The sequence below is a fragment of the Anabrus simplex genome, chromosome 6, assembly GCF_040414725.1.
Source record: "Anabrus simplex isolate iqAnaSimp1 chromosome 6, ASM4041472v1, whole genome shotgun sequence".
Classification (NCBI taxonomy): Eukaryota; Metazoa; Arthropoda; class Insecta; order Orthoptera; family Tettigoniidae; genus Anabrus; species Anabrus simplex.
The window spans coordinates 215667307-215689342 of NC_090270.1; the positions used below are offsets into that span (position 1 = coordinate 215667307).

Genomic DNA, 22036 nt, shown 5'->3' on the forward strand with positions numbered 1-22036 from the left:
GAATCACGTAATTTCGAATTAACCGCCAACTCGAAAATTTTTCCACCTTCTCAGTACATTGTTTTATTTACACTGCGTGTATTTACATTACGTGGGTTGCTTGGGACTAATTTCAACCCTACTTGGGGTCATCATCAGCCGTATTAAAACAATACAACAAATATTTGATGAAATCCAAAAACATGTTTCTAATGAGGAGTAAAAACACTATGAAACAAATATACAATTAACACTATGATGTGTGGTTGAATTAGGTGTTGCTAAAAATGCTGCATATGAAAGTGAAATATTACGTGTGACAATAGGTGAGCCATATATAATACGAGTACACAAATACGTTAAAAAGTCTGGGTATAGAAGTGCAAATGAGGTGTTCTGTGTTGTTGATTGACTAGACAAATTTTTTGGACACATGGGATTTCAGATAGAATTCAGTAGATCCTGGCAATACATTACGGTTTTGGACCGAGTGCTATGGTACTAAGAATGAACACAATATAACGTGACACGTATAGTTAAAATTATACATGTTAAATGTTTGAGCAACAAATATGTACATGATTCTCTCTAGAAGACTTTGAGGAATTGATTATACACTGTATAGCTTAAGCAGAAATTTTGAACTTCTTGTTTTCGGTAAGCAAGCTATGTTGATATGTAAATACACAGCAGTGTAAATAAAACTATGTATTGAATAGGTGGAAAATTTTTATATTTTATATGTAATCTCAGTTCAATACGGACCAGTAACATGAAGTTTGTAACCCTTGAACTCGTAATTCAGAAATGTCAACTCTTACCGTGTCACAAAATATTCTAAGACCGTTACCACATGCAGTTAACCATTATTAACAGTTTAAACCTTTCAAATCCCATGGAAAAAAACTATTTCCAAAATGTACCCAACTGTATTCAGATAATGCTCTTAGAAGCTGTAGTTTCCGGAAACATGAGGAACGGTTTTGCATGTTATTTAAAGTGTTTAATTCAAAATACGGATAATTTGTAAATTGAAGAACAATGTCGGTCCCATTACTGAATTTAAAATTCAAAACTTCCTTTACATCTTAAAAAGATATTTTACAGAGTAATTTAAATTCAAAATTTATCTGCATCATAGGAAGTGTCTTCTGGAACTTGCTGGGGTTCCTTTCCGTATTTTCGCTCACTTTGGTGTGTCCACAGTGTGCTTCACATTTGCTAAGTTCGAGTAAAATCGTAATTCTTTTGTATTCGGGGTTTTAAGGAACGCCATATCACGTAACAGGCAGTGTGTGGGGAAGCATAATCTGCGAACACTTGCGATGCTGACAATTGGGGAAAAAGCGTGGCTTATATAATAAATTTGTGCACACCGAATAATATTGTCAATGCTGATGAAATTGCATTTTTTAATGCCCTGCCCGAACGGACTCGGTTTTAGAGGAGAGAAGTGCCAGGGTGGGGGTCATCATGCTGTGTTTGTGTGTTGCTGTTGCCATGTACAGTGCACACAGAAGTGAGAGACTTCCTCCCCTCGTCACAGGAAAGTTCAATATGCCACAGTGTTTTAAGGGTATTGGGCACTTTCCGTGCAAGTGCAAGACATCTAAAAAATGTAAACAGCAGACTAATCCAGGAAGTAAAGCACTTGCGCACGGACGCCAGCATAATTTGTCCTTGTCTTTGAATCTAGAGTTTGTTCTTTCGTTGCGTGAGTTTCCCATTGATTTATCCATGTGCATTATTTGAATGATGTAAATGCACCTTGTTGGCTACATTTTTGAAATAGATTTTTTCCATGGCATTTGAAAGGTTTTGAACTGTGAATCAAGGTTAATTGCATGCAGTAACAGGTTATAGAATATTTTGTGATGCAGCAAGGGTTGGCATTTGTGAATTACTAATAAGTGGTTTATTCAAAATCACGTAGTTTTAAGTCCGATTTTTGCGTTCCAACGACTTTGAATTAACAAGGTTTTACTGTATCTCGTTACATGTGTTTGGTGTGAACCACCCTAATCTTGGACTATGTAGGTGGTACTCTACCACTGATCGGCTGTGAACTAGTTTGGCAGGTGTTCTGACGCAACGTATGATAGTAGTGATCAGGTAGTAATGATGAGGGCAGGCGATATATGCACTGTAAACTTACCAGATAAGTAGAGCCCTGCGCAGGTACACAAAATATCTGAATTTCCTTCATCCGCAAAACATTGTCTGCACATATTGTAATAGTTGAACGACAATATATTACATCCAGGGTATTGAAATGGATAGATGTTAACATACTACAAAAGGTCAGATAGCTGGCACTAGAACCCCTACAGTCTCAGGTTCATGAGGGATTTTCTCTTGCGATAGCTACAGACGTATTGACCTTTGTTCCTCCCTTCCATTAAATAAGGGCAATAGCCAGTTAGGCTAGAGTGTACCAGAGTGAAAATCAATAACCTTCATTATTTAGAAATTATCAGCGATATCCGCACTGCCATGCAGTTCGCATCCTCCAAGGCACTAACTTCACGGGTATCCGCATCCATGCAGAGCTCTACACGTAAGCGCACACAAAACAGGTGTCTATTATTTTTACTTGCTGCCTTCATCGGTGGAGAATAAAGCGAAGTATGCGCAAAACCCAAAGTCGTGGATCTTGCTATCCCTCTTCATACTCAATCTTTTCATCAAACCCTGTTTTGATGAATGTTTCACTTTTAAACATTTCATTGGGCGATGAGGTGAGATCCACGGCTGCAAGACGCTTACTCGGCGGGGAACGCGGATATACCCGCCGATTAAAATTGCATTTTTTTCTCAGTTGCCTGCCTGCAGAGGTTTATTTTCTTTTCAGCAGTGTATTCTGGACGAGTCTGTCTTCCGACATGAATTTTTTCAACTATGTTCTCCCAATACCAGTGTGTCATCCACAAGTTGCAACATAAAGAATGCAGCTTATGTCTGGGCAAGAAAGACCAAGGCCTAATAGCTTCATGCTGAAGCTTCAGCTCATCTCCTAATCGTACCTCAGATGTAATACTATTCCTGTAGAAGGGATTTTTAGAGATGGCTACTGAACAGACCTGACATTTTAGAACTGTAATTTGATTTATTATCCCCTGTCTTGAGTTCTTCCTTCACAACTGGAGTGTGTGTTTACCGTGAGTTACACATTTATTATCGTACGCATCCGTAATACAGGCACATTTCACGATTTCCTTCCAAACTGCAGAGAAAAGGGTTCTATTGGATCCATTTTCTTACATTTTGTCCGCTAAAATGTCTAAAATGAATTCCGGCCCCCACCTTAGAGGAAGACCATTTACTGGTCATGATAAACGAAATGTTGGAATTTAGTTGGGGGAATAGTGATATTAGTGAAGTTCTGCCGAAGGGGAATTCGTAAGTGACAGAAACATACCTGGAATAAGTACTGCAGGCTTGAATGTACAGGGTTCAGGCTCAGCTGATACGAATGTTCAGCAGTTGCAAAAGAATCGGCACGTTTTCGATTCCAGTTCAAGTAGGGATTATGACAGTGGTGACGATAATACTGATTCCAATTCAACCAGTGCAAGGTCTTCGTCAATTTGCACTGTAAATGGACAAAGACTGTCCTGCTTTGATGCAAAATTCAACCGAAAAGTAAAGGGAGAGTTTTTAAGGAGAAGAAAACTGAGCAAAATATCTTAATTACTTTTTTATGACATATGCCAGAACATAGCTGAACAGACAAGATGCCCAACAGGAAAACGCACATAAAACCCAGTTTAGTAAGATGAAACTGAGTCGAGATCAAGACTGTGTCCGCAGACATAAGGACGAAATAAAATTTCTTATTGCCATACTGTTGCCGCAAGAGATCGTGCAGAAACCGAAATTAGGACGCTATATTTCTCATATTAGCTTGTTCACTACGCCTATTTTCTACGAGCTGATGACACGAGATTTTTTCTCGCCGGACTGTATGGCCTAGACGGTTGAGGCGCTGGCCGGCCTTCTGACCCCAACTTGGCAGGTTAGATTCTGGCTCAGACTGGTTGTATTTGAAGACCTTGTAACCGTACAACAGGGTTACAGACTCCATTCTGTATTTATTATTATTATTATTATTATTATTATTATTATTATTATTATTAACCTGATTCATTAGATTTTATATATTCTGTTTCTCATCATTTAGACTGTTATAATTAGGTGTCAAGTATATTATTGTATTTCATCATAGGTTAAGTGAATATGTTTGTAATTATTCTGTATTGTAGTACGTGAGATTTGTTGGTTTCATATTGTCATGCTGTGGCTTGTAACTTTGGCTAGATGAGCTGGCATAGTATTTTGCAGTCAAGGCTATGTTTAACTGGGAATGTTGTGTACAAGGAGATTTCCCGGTGACGCATTCGGTATAGTCATTCTCGGACCGCTTGGGTACGCTTAGACGACACATGACTGATGACATCAGTGCGTGGACACGTGATTGCAACCAAGTGTCAGTATTCGCCAGCTACTGTATGTTGAAGTGGAAGGGATGAACAGTGAGTGGGGAGATGAGTCGTCATCGCAAGGTGATATAAGATGATGCTACGGTAGTGAGAGACTCAGATGATATCAATCAGTTGATAGTACTCAGTTCATGGTATTCAGTTGATATCGTGCAGAGCATATGTAACAGTCAGATGTATCAAATGGAAGAAGTGGTCTTAGTGTGATGGTCAGAGCGAAGAGTTGTGTTTGAAGAGGTAATCATCGAGGAAGTCTACAAGTGGTGCTTGTATCCGAGCAGAGACGGGTACTATGCTGATAAAGAAACATCATCTTCTTGTGAGGATGGACTTCACAAGGTGCTTCAAGAATATTTTACAATTTCTTATAATATATTGAGTGGACGTAATTACATTGGAGCTCCCTACACGCGTACATGGTATGTAGGCCAACTCCTTGTGACATAAGAAGATTACAACAGACGGCTCCCGACTTCAGCTCACAGGTTTTCCCAAGAATTTCAAGTTCAACAGCGGTGTATGCAGACAACAGGTAATTAATGCATCAGACATGTTATGCATTCATAACATGAAGAAGAGTGTAATCAGCGGCGATATCACATCTCACTTCAAGTTCATGCCAATAGTTTTTTTTTTTTAGATTAAATTTTCCTTTTATTTAGTACCGCAAATCTCACGATATATTTCTTTTGTTAAATTAAAAGACGTCAATGATTGTTCATTGTGACGTAAATTTAGTCATAAACTCAGTTTTATTTTTAATTATAATAAGTGATTCCAGTTCCATGTACAATCCTCAATTGTGGAAATGCAACAGTAATTTAATATTTTCCTGATCCATATCCCTGTATATTGCCAGATATGTGAGTTTATCACCTCACGCCTTGAGATAATTGATATAAGAGGTATGCTCTACCGAATTTTGTTGTTTTTCTTAAAAAAGCAACTGGCGCTCAAACAAATGTTATGTATATTGTGTGAAGGAGATGTAAGTATAAGAGTAGTGGTAAGAGTAGCCACAACCTCTTTTAAAAGAATGGAAGGTGTTTAATATTGTCTTAAAGTATGATTTTTTTGCTCTGTAATTATATTTTATGCAATTTGTTATTGAAGATACTGTAGTTCCTGTTTTTCAATCTTTCTGTTTAGCCGAGCAAAAGAACTGATCATGAACATCGTTCAGCAGCGGAGTCGAACGGAAGGAGCTGGTGGTGGCGGCGGTAGTACTGGTGGCGGTGGAGGTGGAATGGGCGATATGAATATGGGTGGTGGAGGTGGCGGCGGTGGTGGAGGAGGAGGCAGTCATTCACATGTAAGTAGTTCTAGTTCTTCTGCTTGGAATAGCACACTGGCTTTCCAGAGCTTCCTTCTACAGAGTAGCTTCTGATATCTAACACTTTGAAGACGTGACGGTGACAAACGCGTGTACAAAATGTTGCATGTTGTTCATAGGGCAACATGGTAATGCGCCCAGGCTTCTCAACTTTAAGATATCGTGCAAAACTACTGCTACAGTCCGGTGTTGCATTGTATTGTGTGTTCTCGTATGGTGTTCTTAGAATGCAGAGCGGTGCCCATTCTGGTCTGACCAACGGACAGTGGAATTTCGCTGATATTTATGCAACCCTCAGAATTCAATTATTAGTGGCTAGGAAAATAATGTGAATTGGAGTCCATTATTGCTACATGTTATGGTTACGTCACTTCAGAAAGTATTATAAAGGACCTATTGTGTTGTCCATGGCTCACTCGGCACAGAAATACATGTAACTTGAATTCATTTCTTATTCTACAACTGTAAACTACAAGGAAAGCTTCGAATGGTGCATAAACCAAGCGCTTAATAGCAATGACATTCTGCCCCAACAAAGAAAAATATGCCCACTGCCAACCTAATAACCGTATGTCACCCCAATAGCGGAACACACAATTGTCAACTTTGAAGATTCATAGTTTAGTTTATCATCTAGGAATGAAATTATGCACATACCAAGCCCATTATAACCTGACATATGCATATTGTACACACCTGCGAACTTTTATGGTTTGTCCATAAAATTTACGGAAAGACAATGTGTTTTATGGTTTCATGGATGAACTATAATATTTTAAGAATATACGTACCAAAATTCGCGCCAGAACAAGTTTCAGGATACCGCCGGTACCCGCTGTGTGACCAGCGAATATTCGATATTTCGCTCTGATTTATATTCATCCGATCGTTACAGTTTTCGACTGGGAAAACGGGATGCGTCCTGCATCCCAGTCGATCGATATTGATTTGTAGAGACTGACTCTTGGATAACCGTGCACATGTTCTTTGCATGGATTCCTCTATAAAAAAAATAGTTTTTATTCTTCACGACAAATTACAAAGCCTAGTTAATGTTGTAGTTATGAAAATGAAAAGATGTGAATTATGTTCGTAGCTTAATTTGTTTGATATTCATTGCCACATATTACTAAGCTGTGGTTATGTAGTTCTGGGGTAACGTGAATTGTGTTAGTTATTTTTGTCTTCTGGTAGTCGTTTATCGCTAATTATGAATAAATATATGAAAAAAGACAGATGTTTAGGGAAATCTGTTCTTTGAGTTTCCTATCTGTACTGAAATTGAGAAAGGGTGACATTTTTGCATTTTTCACTGTTTGCTCCAGTGATATAAACATAACACATGACGGCAAAAGCTATCTGACTGATCATGTAAAAGTGTGTTATATATCTTGGTCTTTTTGAAATCTAAGGAAGAAAATCAGAAAATTTTTTTTCTGCCAAAGCTGGAGATAATAGTTACGATGTAATAAAGGTCGAGTGTTGGTGTTGTATACAAGAACAGGTATACAGGAACACAACTATATTTTATTGCTTCAGTCTGAACAACATACATTCAAATAAAACTTTCCTCGAAGCAGTATGAAAATTATAAACAGTTAACGTTGCTTGTAGACTGAAGTTCAAAAAGAATGTACACTTTATATACATATATACATGAATCTATCTTGATGCGAAAGTCCATTGAAAAGCTAGAGTTCTTTATAGTTGAAAACTATCTGTTCTATACCGTCACAAGTGTAATCGGTAGCGAAAGCTTGCACTAATAGAATATTAGTTGCTTCTGTAACTTGTCAGGAACTGACATTGAAATGCATAATTAGTAGAATACTAATTGATGTGATTGAGCCTAGGTGGTACTGAGGGAATACTGTCATCGGGCTCGACGTGGCTACAGGAAACGGGAGCGGAGGCAGTAACCCGAGGTGAAACCTCAAACACTCGGAATCAGTCCACCTATTCGAGACACCTTTTTAAGAGGGATAGCCTCCATGTTCGACATTCGGCGTAATCTGGTGCTGGGCACTGGCAAGTCCTCTCCTGTGGCTGGAAGGCAGCGCCTTTATATAGCTGGCTGATGTAACAGGCAAGCGCAGTGCAGACGTCTCGTAGAGTCGAGAACAATCCAGGCTGTTGTGTGCGCGGAGCAGGCGGCGCAGAGTGAGGAGTGCGAAGACACACGACAGTTGGTTTACTTCTTTTTTTAGTGGAACACATGCCATTGAGTGCAGTTGATGTAGCAGGAGCTTTGTTCAGAGAGATGTTCGTTTCGTTGGAATTTCAAAAATATTGTGTTGGTCACACAAAAACGTGTTGTAAATAAAATGGCGTGTACTGCAAACCTGGATGTTGTTACTTGTTTACAGTGTAGTCCATTTTCTTTGTCGACACTTGGAAGCTATGATACAGATTCCAAGTTGTATCGCATAGTGGTTACTTTTTATGATGCTGTTTGAGAAAGTGTTATAAGTACTGTTTTGTTAGTACCAACATTGGAAGGGGATTCGACAGGGCGCAACATAGAAAGCTGCTATTGTTGCATTTGGAATTCAAGTGCCAATCAAGAATTGCCTTGTATCCTGTTCTGACAATGCTCCTGTTAAGATTGGGCAGAAAAATGGAGTTCTAGCAGTTTTAACCCTTTGAGTGCTGGCTGAAATTGCTTAGTACAGTGCTAAAAGTGCCAGGCCCAGTTTCCTAAATATGGAGAGGTTTGGATAAGTGTGTTAGAATTGGCAAATAAATTAGCAAAGTACTACATTACATGAAAAAGCACTCTGAAAAAAAGACAAATTACTAACTACAAGAAGAGAATGAAACAAATCAGCATATCACATTCCAACATTCACATTACACAAAAGTTTTCAAAATTTACATTTATGCCCTTCGATGCAGGTTGAATGCAATCCTTTTTTGGCATTGTACACACACAGTAACATTCCTTTTCTTGGTTTTGTCATTGGAGCAAACTTTACACAGCCTTATTTGCCTGTTGGGAAGTTTTGACACCAAAAGACAATGAAGGGCTTGTATTTGTTCAACGAGAAAGCATTTGCACAGTTACTTTCCCTCTGTACATCAAACCATTCATTTGCAAATTCTTGAATTGCAGAATTGTTGAAGAGTAATCTTAACATTCTCTTAACACCTACGGTATGATTATGTTTGTACAAAATGTAAGAATTTAGTAATATTCTTGCTACTCTATTGAAAGTTACCTTTCCCAATATTTGAGTCCTACTTTCGTCCAAATAATTATACAGCATCTGGTCTGATTAATCAATGGCCACCATATACTTATAGTTTAACACGTCTGGTTTCATCACTATCTGACGATTTCTTCTCGACGGAGTTTCAGAAATTGCAGCTGAGGAAGCCCTAGAAAGGAGCAGAACTTGATTTTTCTGTGTTTTCTTTTCTCTGAAGCCACAGGGAAGCAGAGAGGCCTTCTGAAAGAAACGAATGTCCCCAACGTTGAATTTCTGCAGAATCTGAGGAGGTGGAGATATTCTGTTTTATCTGGTTGTGCCAGTTACGTAGGTTGCAACTGGGTATAAATTCTCAGCTAGCGGAATGGATGTGAAGAAATTATCACAGTAAAACATGGTACCCTATGTTCAAGTAGTTGCATGTAGAGAGATGACTTTTTACAACAGTGAATGCAAGACCATCTTTTCTAATCTTTTCTTTGTCTTTTACACAATTTGCACCTCGATATGGAATGAAACCAAGACAGTAACCCACAAGAGAATCGCGTATTGTCCAGAATTTGATTCCCCATCAGTGATTATTTGGGAGATACTTTAATAACTGGGTTAGTGATTTAGTTCCAAAGACTCATCGATACTAAGCTGCTGATGCGGAGTGTATAAGTGCCTGAAGGTCAGATTTGCATGGTCTACTAGGGGCGGAAATTTCGCACATGGATCATACGATGGGTCACCATGTGGAGAAACTTTCGAATTATCTACCATGTGAAAAATCTGGAGAGGTTGAAATCTATTTGCGAGAATACATTTGTCAGAACCATGGTGTTAGCATGGAACCTTTTACTGACCAGTAGTTAAATGTGGATGGTTTGCGAATTATTCCCATGTTCAAAATACAGGAAAACCTCGTTAATTCAAAGTCGTTGGGATGCAAAAATCAGACTTCGAATTACGTGATTTCGAATTAAACGCCAACACGTACTTCGGAATGCCAAACCTTGTGGAGTCAAAATATTCTAAGACCCGTTACTGCGTGCAATTAACCTTGATTCACAGTTTAAATCTCTCAAATGCCATGGAAAAAACTATTTCGACAATATATCCAGCAAGGTGCATTTACAGTATTCAAATTATGCACGTGGGTAACTCGCCCGCAAACATAACCTCACGCAATGAAATCAAAAGAAAGAAAAAACCTGATTCAAAGACGAGTAGAAATCTGTACTGGCTCCCCTGTGCAAGTGCGTTATTCATTGGATTACTGTACTGTATGCATTTTAGATGCCTCGTGCGTGTATGGAATGTACACGATGCCCTTACAACATCGCGGCTTATCAAACTTTCCTATGACGAGGAGAGAGTCTCCCGCTTCTGTCCTCATGAAAACAGTATATGCAGTGACTACTTGTACGATTTCCTGCCATGACACTTCTAAGACCCATTAATGCATGCAATCGCCTTGATTCTCAGCTGAGGCTTTTCAAATGCCATGTAAAATACAATTTCAGAAATTTATCCAACAAAAGTGCATTTACATTATTCACGTTGTGCACTTGTATAAAACAATGACAAACATAACCTCACGCAACTTAGCAGATATGAAGCACACTGTAGACACACCAAAGTAGGTGAAAGTGCGCAAAGTTACACTTTCACATTGCGGAAGGCGTGTTCTTTCATGACGCAGAGAAATTTTGAATTTAAATTACCCTGTAAAATACTAATTTTTTTTTTCAAAATGTAAAGGCAGTTTCGAATTAAGTCTGAATTTCGGTAACGGAGACATCGTTCTTCGGATTACGAATTGTCCGTATTTTGAATTAAACGATTTAAATAACATGCTAAATCGTACCTCATGTTTCTGGGAGCGAAAGCTGCTTCGAATTATGCAAGATTTTGAATGAGCCGTTTCGAATTATCGAGGTTCTAGTGTACAGATCACAAATGTTTTCATCTCCTGCAATGTTACTGGTTTCCACAGTTTTCCTCTGGATTTCGGCGTAAGATTGCGATGGGAAATGAGGAACTGTTCAGCATAGCGGTTTGTTTCTGTCACAAGAATATTGAACGAAGTAGTAAAAAACAAGGAAAAATATGATGATTGCTTTGAATCTGGTGGGGGACAATGCTTCGGAACCTTTACTTCCATGAAGTGTTTGTAAATTGAGGTGGATTGTCCTCACCTACCTTTGTTTCCTTCCGATCATCAGTGTTTTCGTCATCACTATCACTGCTATGACCGTTTGCACCATTATCATTTTCCTTATATGATGTTTGAGTCACTATCACTTTCACTAATATCAAACTCGCTTTCACTTTCTTCAAAGTCCGGGAAACCTCCCCTTCCTCCGAGGATTAACTTAAAACAGCGCTAATTTCTTGATCTTCTAGCCGAGCATATTTACTGCTGGATGCTGCCATCTTTTATGTTGGTCAACTCTCACTCATTCCAAAGAAAATTTAATGTTTCAAAATAAAATAACTACAGACTCTTCCAAGTCGCCAAATGAGGAAGCTAAAGGACCCTGCTATTGAGAAAGCATGATGTTAGTGCCATTTAGCGATTACAGAAGGAACGATGTCAATTTAAATGAAGCGTTGATCGGCACTTCTCGCATAATTCCCAAGCGTTGATGTAATCAACATTGGCACTCAGAGTTAATATAAGCTCATCAGGATATTTTTGGGCTTATTCCAGAGAGAATAGTTCACCCAAGTAGGAAAATGTAAATTTTAAAATAAAACCCAAAAATTTGTTTTTATGGCAGATAAAAAATGAAATTTTATTAATGTTATTGTACGTATTCATTTATTGATATCCTTCAGTTTTTAATTGTGTGGTTAATTGAACCTTCATGTACGGTCTAAATTAATTTGATATTTCTCAATAGTTTTAGGAATTACTGTTTATTATGATGGAAAGGTATAAAAATAATTCTAAGGCTCTTTCTCTTTGCAGTAATATACTTACTTGGGCAAATAATTTATATACGGTTTAAGAAGGCGACAAATTTATTGCTTCAGGCCACTTCAACATGTGACGAAAAAGGTATAAAAGTTTCTGTAGACGAAAAGTGCGTGGCTCGATTTGAATGAAACCTCGTAAGCAAAACCTATACTGATACACTGTACTCCTTTTCGATCTGCTATATCATTCCTTTAAAATTTTTAAAGGATTAATACGAAGCTGATTTTAAAATACGCCGCGTGTTAACAATGCTCTCACAAGGAGGCGACCAGGGAGTTTCCTGTCGCTAGGAGCCACGAGTGCGGGAATGCATAATGAATTAACACGCTGCCCACAGAATTCAGTTTCTATGCTACACTCACTTGCAAAGAAAATATTTTAGAACAGCAATCTGTGTCCAGACCGATGTGATTTTTAATAATGCTGCTTACTCACAAGGAACGTTGTAAACGGTATCGTGAGAACATAAAAGGACAGTGAGGGTTTTAAAAGAAAGGAAAGGGAAATACATGCAACCAGAAGGAAGATGACACCCGTCCAGTTACCTCTGTATGCCGCCAACAGCTACAAGAATCGCTGAAGAAGCACAAGCTCAGAAGAAACTTCAGGGCTTATCAACAATTATTTCCTGTTCTACAAGGCTCGGAAGCAGAAGGAACAAAAAATGTTTTAATTTTATTATACCGTATTTTGTATTCTGGTAAAATTGTTTGGTATCTGCAAGTATTATGTGCATCAGCTACTTAAGGTCTCCAGGTTTGGCTTCAGAGATAGGTTTTCCATTTGGCCACAAAGGTATTAATGCCTGATTAAGGGGAATTCTAGTTTCCCGTGGTCGTCCCAGTCTTGACGTATGTAGATTTTCTGCCATATATTTACCATCAAATTTAGTTTTGACGGACATACTGATTTCAAGAACTGCATTACTTTTAGTTTTTGCTAGTTTATCTTGCAACCATGCACATCTGTTTCCCGATTCACTATCACTTTTTCAAGTTCTGCTGAACTGAAGGATGACGTGTCTTCCATCTGGCGAACAAGAATGGGGTTTTTCTGCCTGCAGTTTCTCATCACGTTTTGTAGTCCTCTGCAGTGTATAAAGGCTGATGGAATTTGAGGGCACGCTAAATATCTGCAGTCACTGCATTCATTATTCTGATCAGGAATTCACTGATTTGGCGCGTATTACCTAGCATATCATGTTAACACTTACAGTGAAGCCTTCGCAGCTGCTTCAAATAAATATATCGATACAAAAATATTACTTACATTGCAGACTACCATATTAGATGCCGTCCAACAATCTCATTTTGATACTAGCCTTAGAAAGTTCTTCTAGAATGATTCTCCGACATAACCATTTTAGCAAGCTGCATTAGTAGCATTCTCCTTCTTACTTTTGGTAGTACTTGATGTCATCCATGACATACTGTGAGGAATGAGGTGCTTGATCTAATGATGCAAAATAGAACGTTGCATAGTCTACTGATGCATTTTACAGTTAAACTGATTCCCGCTATGTCACTTAGGTTTTCAGTTAAGTGACAACTAATGCCCTCTTGTAGGACAGTGAGGAATTTATGTGCCCAAACCATCTTAGTTAGCTCTTCTCTATTCTATCATCTATTCTTCCCGGATTTTCTCATTCCTTATTTTGTCTCTTCTACTCTTCTGTATCATACTCATACTCCTCAAGAACTTCATTTCGGCTGCCTGTATTCGACTCTCATCCATCTTTGTCATTGTCCAAGTTTCTGCCTCGTAAGTAGTTATGGGTACGTAATACATCTTGTACATAGTTTCCTTTGCTTCCATTGGCACATCTTTGTCCCATAACATGTTTCTTACACTATGATAGAAAGAACTTCCAGCTTGAATCCTCTTGCTAATCTCAGCATCCAGTCGAACATTCTCCATTAATTCACTCCCCAGGTATTTAAATGTTTCCACTACTTCCAGGGGCTTGTCTGCAAGTCTAATCTGACCTTTCCCTTCTTTCCCCTCTCTAGTCATAACAAGAGTTTTACTCTTTTTCTACACTTATTTTCAATCCACATTCTTCGATCTTCCCATTCACCACATTCAACTGTTCTTGAACCTTCCTGTCGTCTTCTCCCCAAATCACAATATCATCTGCAAATAACACCATGTTCTTTTCTCTACCTCCATATGCTGTTTTTCCTGTTCTCATGATGTCATTGATTACTATTGTAAACAGGATTGGTGATAGAACACTTCCCTGCCTCAGCCCACTAGTTATTTTGAACCAACTTGTCCTGTCAACTTGTGTTTGTACGCAACAACAACATTCCTTGTACATTGCCATGATCATCTTCTATATATTAAAAAAATGTATGGAAACTAAAGTCAGTCGGGCCATTCTGTCCGGTCGATTTCCTTCATTCTTCTTTTAGCTGAAAGGTATTCGTGCACAGATTTGTCATCAGGTACTATAAATCACTTAACTTCCGCTTTCCTCAAATTATTTCTTTTTTTCAATTTTTTGTCTATTTGAAGCAATCATATCGTAGGCTACAATTGAGGTACAGAGTTCGTTTTGGCCTAAGAACACGCAGTGGATCAAGCTCTTTCTTTTCAGCTCTTAATTATTCAAATCGGTTGATTCTGAGGAAAGTTATGAGTGCACATTCAATTTGACATCTCATTTCTTCAACATTTTTTCTCATTGAAGCAACCCTATCTTTCGTTCTAATTAAGGTATGCAGTTCGTTTTGGTCTAAAAACACTCAGTGGGTCAGAGCTTTCTTTTGAGGTAATAACTACTTAAATTGGTAGATTCTCTTGCGTAGTGTTCCAAGGAACGTTTAATTCAGTTTCTTTGTGTGATGTATTTTAGTGTTTTGTTGACATAATATTACCACCACAGATCATGTGCTTTATTTCATTAACTTGAAACTTTGAAAATACATCCGCGAGGATAATAACGAACAACACCTTACTTTGTACATTGCGGGCGGAGCCAGCGGGAAACTGCTAATTTTTATTAATTCCTGTCCAATTCCTTTTTGCACCAGACTGTCCCAAACTTTAGTCCTGGGGACACTGTCATATGCCTTTTCAATGTCAATGAATATCATATCATTCCTGTACTCCCATTGCTTTTCCATTAGCTGTCTCATAATGAAAATGGGCTCTATTGTTGGCCTTCCACTACTGAAATCAAACTGATTTCCCAGTATCTGATTCTCAACCCTCAACCTTAACTTACTTTCCATTATCTTAGCAACGTGGGATGTTATAGTAATTCCCCTGTAGTTCTTCAAAACTTTATCACCTTTCTTGAAAATTGGGATGATTATTCCTTTTTGCCAATCATCAGGGACCTCCTTATTCTCCCAGACTATCCTGAGAACTCGATATGTCCACTGCAGGCCTACGGCTCCAGCTGCCTTTATCATCTCCACTGAAATTTCATCTTTTCCAGCAGTTTTTTCATTCTTCATCTTTCGTACTGCCATTTCAATTTCATTCATTGTAATTTCTTTGTCCATTTCTTCAACTAATTAATTGCCTTTCCTCGTCGTCCATTGAATGACTGTCATCAGTTCTTACATTCAGCAACTTCTGAAAATACTCTCCATCTATTCCTTATTTCTTCTGACTTTGTTAATATTAAGCTGTCTTCATTCTTCACAAATCTGGTGTTTACTTGATTGGTCTTTTTGTTTCTTAAGATACCATACAGCAATTTCTTGCTGCCCTGCATATCATCTCTCAATTTCTGTGTGAATAAATCCCAGCTCTTCCTCTTTTCTTCCTGCACTACTTGGTCAAATTCTTTGCCTCCACATATTTTCTTCTACTTTCTTCAGTCTTACATGTTTTCCTTGCTTTCCACGCAGTTTTCTTTTCCTTCACTTTAATTCTTATCCTATCATTCCACCAGTGTCTCTTTGTCCTTCACATTTCCTGATGTTCTACCACATCCAACCAGTGCTTCCTTAACCCTCAAATGGTCCATATAAACTACTGTTACTGTCACACTATTTTCAGGATTTTTGTATACTTTCACTAAAAATTCTTAAAAATAGGTTTTAAAAGGAAATCATGCAGTGTAATACATTTTATTAAATCTTAATATCATAGGCTATTGAAATAAATATATTTTTGTTTTGTACCTTTCATTATATCTTTACAGCCATCCTGAGTTTCCAAAAAAGTGTTCCAAAATTATATTATCAAAATGTTTGCGCCCATACCAGACACTAAAATATTCGACTTACCCTAGAAAGTCAAATCACAATATTGTGCACAATTTTATGCACTTCAAAAAAATATAAACACTTTAGATGTTATATACGAAAATAAAGAGAGATATACATATATACACAAGCACTAGAACGCCCCCGCAACGTCACTCAGAGGAGCTACCAGAACTAGACTGTGCTCTCCTTTTTCTTCCTCTCCTTTCAGGCCTCCGGAAGTGCTGCAAATTGTGGTGAAACTCCCTTTGAACTGCACAGTTACAACCAGGGCACAAATAACAGGTCCTTCCCCGTTTTTGTTGGTCCACAGATTACGCATAAACGTTCCAGCTTTTCAGGAGGTCTGTCAATGTCACTGTCATTATCACTCATATCACTCGCGTCACTCATTATTTCATCCAACATCTTCCGAATGGGACTTGAACAGAAAATTTCTTGGGTCTTGAAACTAAATTACTCGCCATTTCCGCAAAACTGATAAAAACAGGGCGTACAACAGAACGACACCGTGACGCGGCAGGGCGCCATATTGTACTGCGCAGTTAAGGTAGCGAGCCTAACGACTGAATTTTAAGACTGTGCAGTACATTTAAACGGCAGTCTACAACCTAGCAACTAGAGTAAAAAGAGAGACTGTAATCTGCTGTTTAAAATAATACTAAATAGAGCACATTTGTGTGTCACTACGCATAACGAGAGCGTGTCAAATGAACGGCTGCAAAACAGTCGATGTATCGTCGTTGACCACAACAACGTGTACAAAAAGGGCGATGCATCGTCGTTTAACCATTTGAGGGTTAAATCTTTTCCATTCATCTTCAACACTCCCCACCTCCGTCCTGGGTACCAAGGGTATTACTTCCCTTTGAAATTCTTCTTGTATGCTTTTCTCCTTCAACTTCCATACTTTAATTCTTTTCTCTCTTAATGGGGGTTTTTCAATCTTTCCCACTTTAAATTTTCCTACCACAACTCTATGATCTCCACCAACGGCTTCTTCAGGCATAGCTGTAACATCTAAAAGGTTCTTCCGGTGTTCTTTCTCTATGATTATATAATCAATCATGGTCTTTGTTCTTCTGTATCCCCAACCATACCTTGTAATCTTCTGACTGTTCTTCCTAAACCAGGTGTTTCCAACAATCATTTGATTCCTCATGCAAAAATCCACCAACACCTTGCTTTCTGGGTTTACCTTTCCATATCCAAAGGGCCCTACAACATCTTCCTTTCCTTGTCTTTCCATTCCAACTTGTGCATTTAGATCTCCCATCAATATTGCTTCCGTATCTTCTGTCTCTCCACTTCTTCTAAAAAGTCCTCCAAATGTTCATCTATGCAACCCGTTTGTGGGGCATACAACTGAAATAGATCTTTCACACCATTTTCTAAGTGGAGTCTCATCGCCGTCATCCTATTGCTGACGGATTTTGTATATTCCACATATTCTTGGATTTCTTTTCTAAGTATGATGGCCACTCCATTTTTTGCTGCAGGTCCTCTGCTGTAATACAGCCTGTATCCTTCTTTCAGAGGAATCTCTCCCGTGCCCCTCTTCTTGGTCTCCCACAGTCCAAGTATGGCTATATCTTTTTTTTGCATATAGTCAACCAGTTCCTCTGTCTTTCCTGTCAGTGTGAGGACATTTGCTGTTGCAATTTTGATGAAGTTTATTTTATTTTTTTGTTATATAGTAGAAGTCTGCTATAGAAAGAATTCATAACAAAATGTTGACTCACTATAGCAGATTGTCATATCAGATTTTTTGTAAATGTTGGGAAAACCCCCATCCACATGAAAATCCATATCAAACTACTGTTCAAATCTTGTGTTCTCTGTCTCTGCATTGCAATCTTCCTGTAGACGTGTCATTAATGGGCATAGGCCAGCAAATCTTTAGGATTTGGGTTACTTTCAAATGGCTGCATTTCCAGCATCTAATAAACTATCCTGAGAAATTTGCACAAGTGGAAACTGTCAGGGTTTACATTTGAACGCCTCATTTATTCAGTTGTTCTGTTGCTACAGAGTCAATATGTATTATAGTTTCTGATAAGTTAATAGCATTTTCATAACATTGCATTTTTGGTTTTTGTAGGGCAACTTGTTTTGATAACGTACCTTAGAGCAGTAGCGAGCAGTTTTGATAAATCGCCTTAAATATATTATTGCTAAGTGATGGTTAGCAATGACCACACAAAGTTGTTGGTTTGTTCATTACGAACCACTGGTTAGAGTGCAAATGCAATTTTAAGGTGGTTTACTGGTGTTGTAACATTCACATAATGAATTAGACTTTTTAGACTTTGGCTCTTTCAATGATGGGTTTTGCCACTCACATAGGCATTTCATACCTACTGCCAGTATAAGCTAGGCATCTCCTGACTTGGAGAATAGGTGCGTTTTGCAGCTGTCCCTAATATGGAGAACAGGCACTGCACCATTGTTCATGATAGCATTTCTTCCACTCATGGTACCATCATCTTCATCAACCTAAAGAGGGTAATTTACCTGCTGGTGCTGATATTCGTAAGTAGTAGTTAATTTACTGCAAATTTGATTCCAATACAGAGTAGGGTCTCTGATTGTATGATCTTATTACTGTAGCAGGGATGACCTGGATACACCAATGTTCCTGTTACAATGCGCTGGTTTGGGGTGCAGGAGGAGATAAGTCCACTAATGGCAGTCGTGAACATTTCTCAGTACGTGCGTACAGCCTGCACAAGAGGTGTATGCTGTCAATCCCAATCTGTGATTATAGAGCACCATACCAAACAATGACATTGAGGAGTGCAATATGAGAGCCTACACAGATGGTCAGTGCTACAACTTAGCACTTTGAGCAGGCAACTAGATTGGACAATGGGCTCTTACCATACTTTTGTATCATTCCATTAATATGTATTGGCAGTTACAATACATTTAAAAAAATTATTTCTTTGTGTTTATTGTATAAAACCAACGTGCTGAATCCGAATATGCCGCTAGTTTTTTTTCAAATGTCAATACTTTTTGATATTTTAACATGTTGTGAAAAATTGTGAATTTACCGCTTTTTCTGGCAGTCGTAGTTGTTCGAGGTGACCACCACTAGAACGCTTCAATGTGATGTTCCATCAGTATTGGTATACATATGGAAAGGTTCACTATATCAACTTCTTTAAAAAGCCAACTGTATGTATCGATACATATCGATATTTTTCACAAAATGTCTTCCTGTCATTTGTGAATGTACCCTAGTGGACATAATTCTGGGCGCTTTTCATAATGCAATGTGTTTGTATGTTACTGACCTATTTACTTGGCGAGTGATGGTGTTATAAGCAATGTAATGCATAAGTAATGTTGTGGCATGCAATTGTATTTAAGGTTGAAATTTGAAATAAACATCACGCGAGTTATGTGAGGATGCCATTAATTCCACAGTATAAAGCGGTCTCTGCGAGGCATGGAGCCAACCAACCTTTGAAGATCGTCTGTAGTTATGACCTTGGGCCAAGCCTGGATGATGGTTTCAACAAGTTCCATTTTATTCCTTGGATTTTGGCGCGAAACGAGTACTTTCAGTCTGGCACACAAGTTTTCGATTGGGTTTAGGTCAGCCATGGCAAAACATTAATGCGATTATCATTCAACCATTTTCATGCTCAGTTCTGCAGTGTGGCATGGTGCGCCATCTTGTTGAAAGAAGCACTGTCCCTGATAAGGAAACAAATCGTTGGTTGAAAGTAGCAGATTTTGTTCCAAGATCTCAGTCTGGCATCTTTGGGCATTTAGTGTACCATCTATCACATGTAGTCGACCAACACCATGGACTTGTCATGCATCCCCACACCATCGCACTGACTGGATGTTTCATAGTAGCAGTTCAGCATTCTGGTAACAAATCTTCGCCAGGTCGACGACTCATGTATTTGATACCATCAGTTCCAAATATTGAAACACGTGTGTCATCACTCTAAATTACCTTGCTCCAGTCCACATCATCCATGTTGTGTGTTCCAGAACACTTCACTTCAGGCGTTTCTCCCTTTGTTTTGCATTACGATAAGGCTTTTTCTTCGCCTCCTGGCTGGCAAACCATTTGCACACAATTTTCTTCAGACGGTTCTGTCAGTAATGGTGACTCCAGATGATTCCAGGCAAGGCAGCAAATTCTTCTTTATCTCGAGAAAGCACAGGTTTTCGTCCAGTTCTACAAGCAGTTTTAGTACTGTTGGTTATCTTATAACATTCACACACCTTCCTTACACCTGACTTAGTAGCACCACCACCCAGTCTTGCTGCAATCTCTTCCAACGTATACCGTTCCTCGCGTAAAGTTACAGCTCTACTACGTTTAGATGGTGACCAATCAATCTGTTTCTTGGGCCTAGGAGTCATTCTTCACTGAAAGGACAGATAAGTTGAAATGTTCACTCACACACCAAAATGAGACTTCTTCAGATCACAGCAAGAAGCACACTAGTCACTCAATAATCCGTGAATGTTACTAACAGTGACATCGGCTACAGTAAACATAAGGCAATAATGGGAACAGGGAGGAAACCTGAGCTTAAGAAATAAGTATTTTCCACTCTTTTCCCATCAACATTGGTACATAACAGTGAGAGTAATATTGCAATAAAACCAACAATGCACAATACTAAGTTGTCATAAACAATTAACAGTGTTGTACAGTGTCATAAACAACTGAAGAAAATCAGCTATATAGGGTAATGGCACTATATATCGAACAGTTCACACATCTCGTTGCAAAATAAGGATATCGAGAAGTTTACATAATATGTGAGATATCTAAATTCACCCTTCCAAACTTAGCTTTAATCAATAGGTCGAAGTCGTTATAATGTTGGCGAGCGCGGGAAAGTCTCAGAACTTTAGGGTTGGCGGGATTTTTATGAGATTGTTGTATTGTTACTAAGGTGCAGTGTCCCTGTGATTATCTGTTCTTGCTGGTAAAATAGTGTGTTCAGAAGGTATCCTTTAAATAACAGGTTGTGTTAACATACATATTAATTTCTTGTATTGTGAGTTTTCACCTATCTTCAGGTTTATTTCTAAAATAAAATACTGTTCGATATTTGACTCCCATTTTATAATATCGAAACGACGTTCAATAAATGAGGTTCGTCGCCATAAGACCTATCTGTGTTGGTGGGACGCAAAAAAAAAGTTAATTTAATACAAAAACAACCCTTAATATTGAACACCTCTGAAAATTAATGGGATGTTTATGATTTTAATTTGTAGTATTGTTTTATTTGGCACCGAAGTCGCAATTTCTGTGGTCGTGACTGCTGAGAAGTCTATCTGTAACTTGAGAGGTCCTGGATTTGAACCTAATCGTATATAGTTAGATTTCCTTTACAATGTCGTGTGTCTGCCTGATGCCGTACGTTGTTCTAATCACTTTAACAATCCTGCCACTATCCAAGGTTTCTCGTCGTCGGCAAATAAAGTGGCATCGCCAAAGGGGGTGTGTGAGGGCAGTTATCCTGCACTCTTTGAAAAAAAAAATATATATTTTAGCCATTTAAAACTAGAAAGCAGAAAATAATTGTTTCTGCAGTTCTTGCTTATTTCCTTAACTAGTGCTCAGAGATTGACTATGGTCAAAATTAAGACGCCCAACGGGGGGAATTGTACCAAAAGCCAAAGTTAAACCTGTTGGAAAAATGAAACGGTGTCAGTATTCATTATCTGCCTTGACTGAAGCTGTTCAACAGGTTTAACTCCGGTATCATGTTGCAAAGGCAGGCACCTAAAACATACCAGGTCTCTTTAACAACGTTACACGACAGGCTATCTGGACGTCA

The 22036-nt window shown here is 38.5% G+C and overlaps 1 protein-coding gene across 9 annotated transcripts in view; it reads left to right on the forward strand.

The window, feature by feature from the left end:
- The window catches only part of Psi (P-element somatic inhibitor), a 298816-nt gene that overhangs the window by 71749 nt on the left and 205031 nt on the right, over positions 1–22036 (forward strand). For all 9 annotated transcript variants that reach the window (XR_010860573.2, XR_010860574.2, XM_067150191.2 and 6 more), the window contains one exon: positions 5628–5790. Coding sequence is in view for 7 of the 9 variants with exons in the window: in XM_067150191.2 (XP_067006292.1) it covers positions 5628–5790 (163 nt within the window). In the remaining 2 variants the exon portion in view is untranslated. The remainder of the gene's footprint in view (positions 1–5627; positions 5791–22036) is intronic.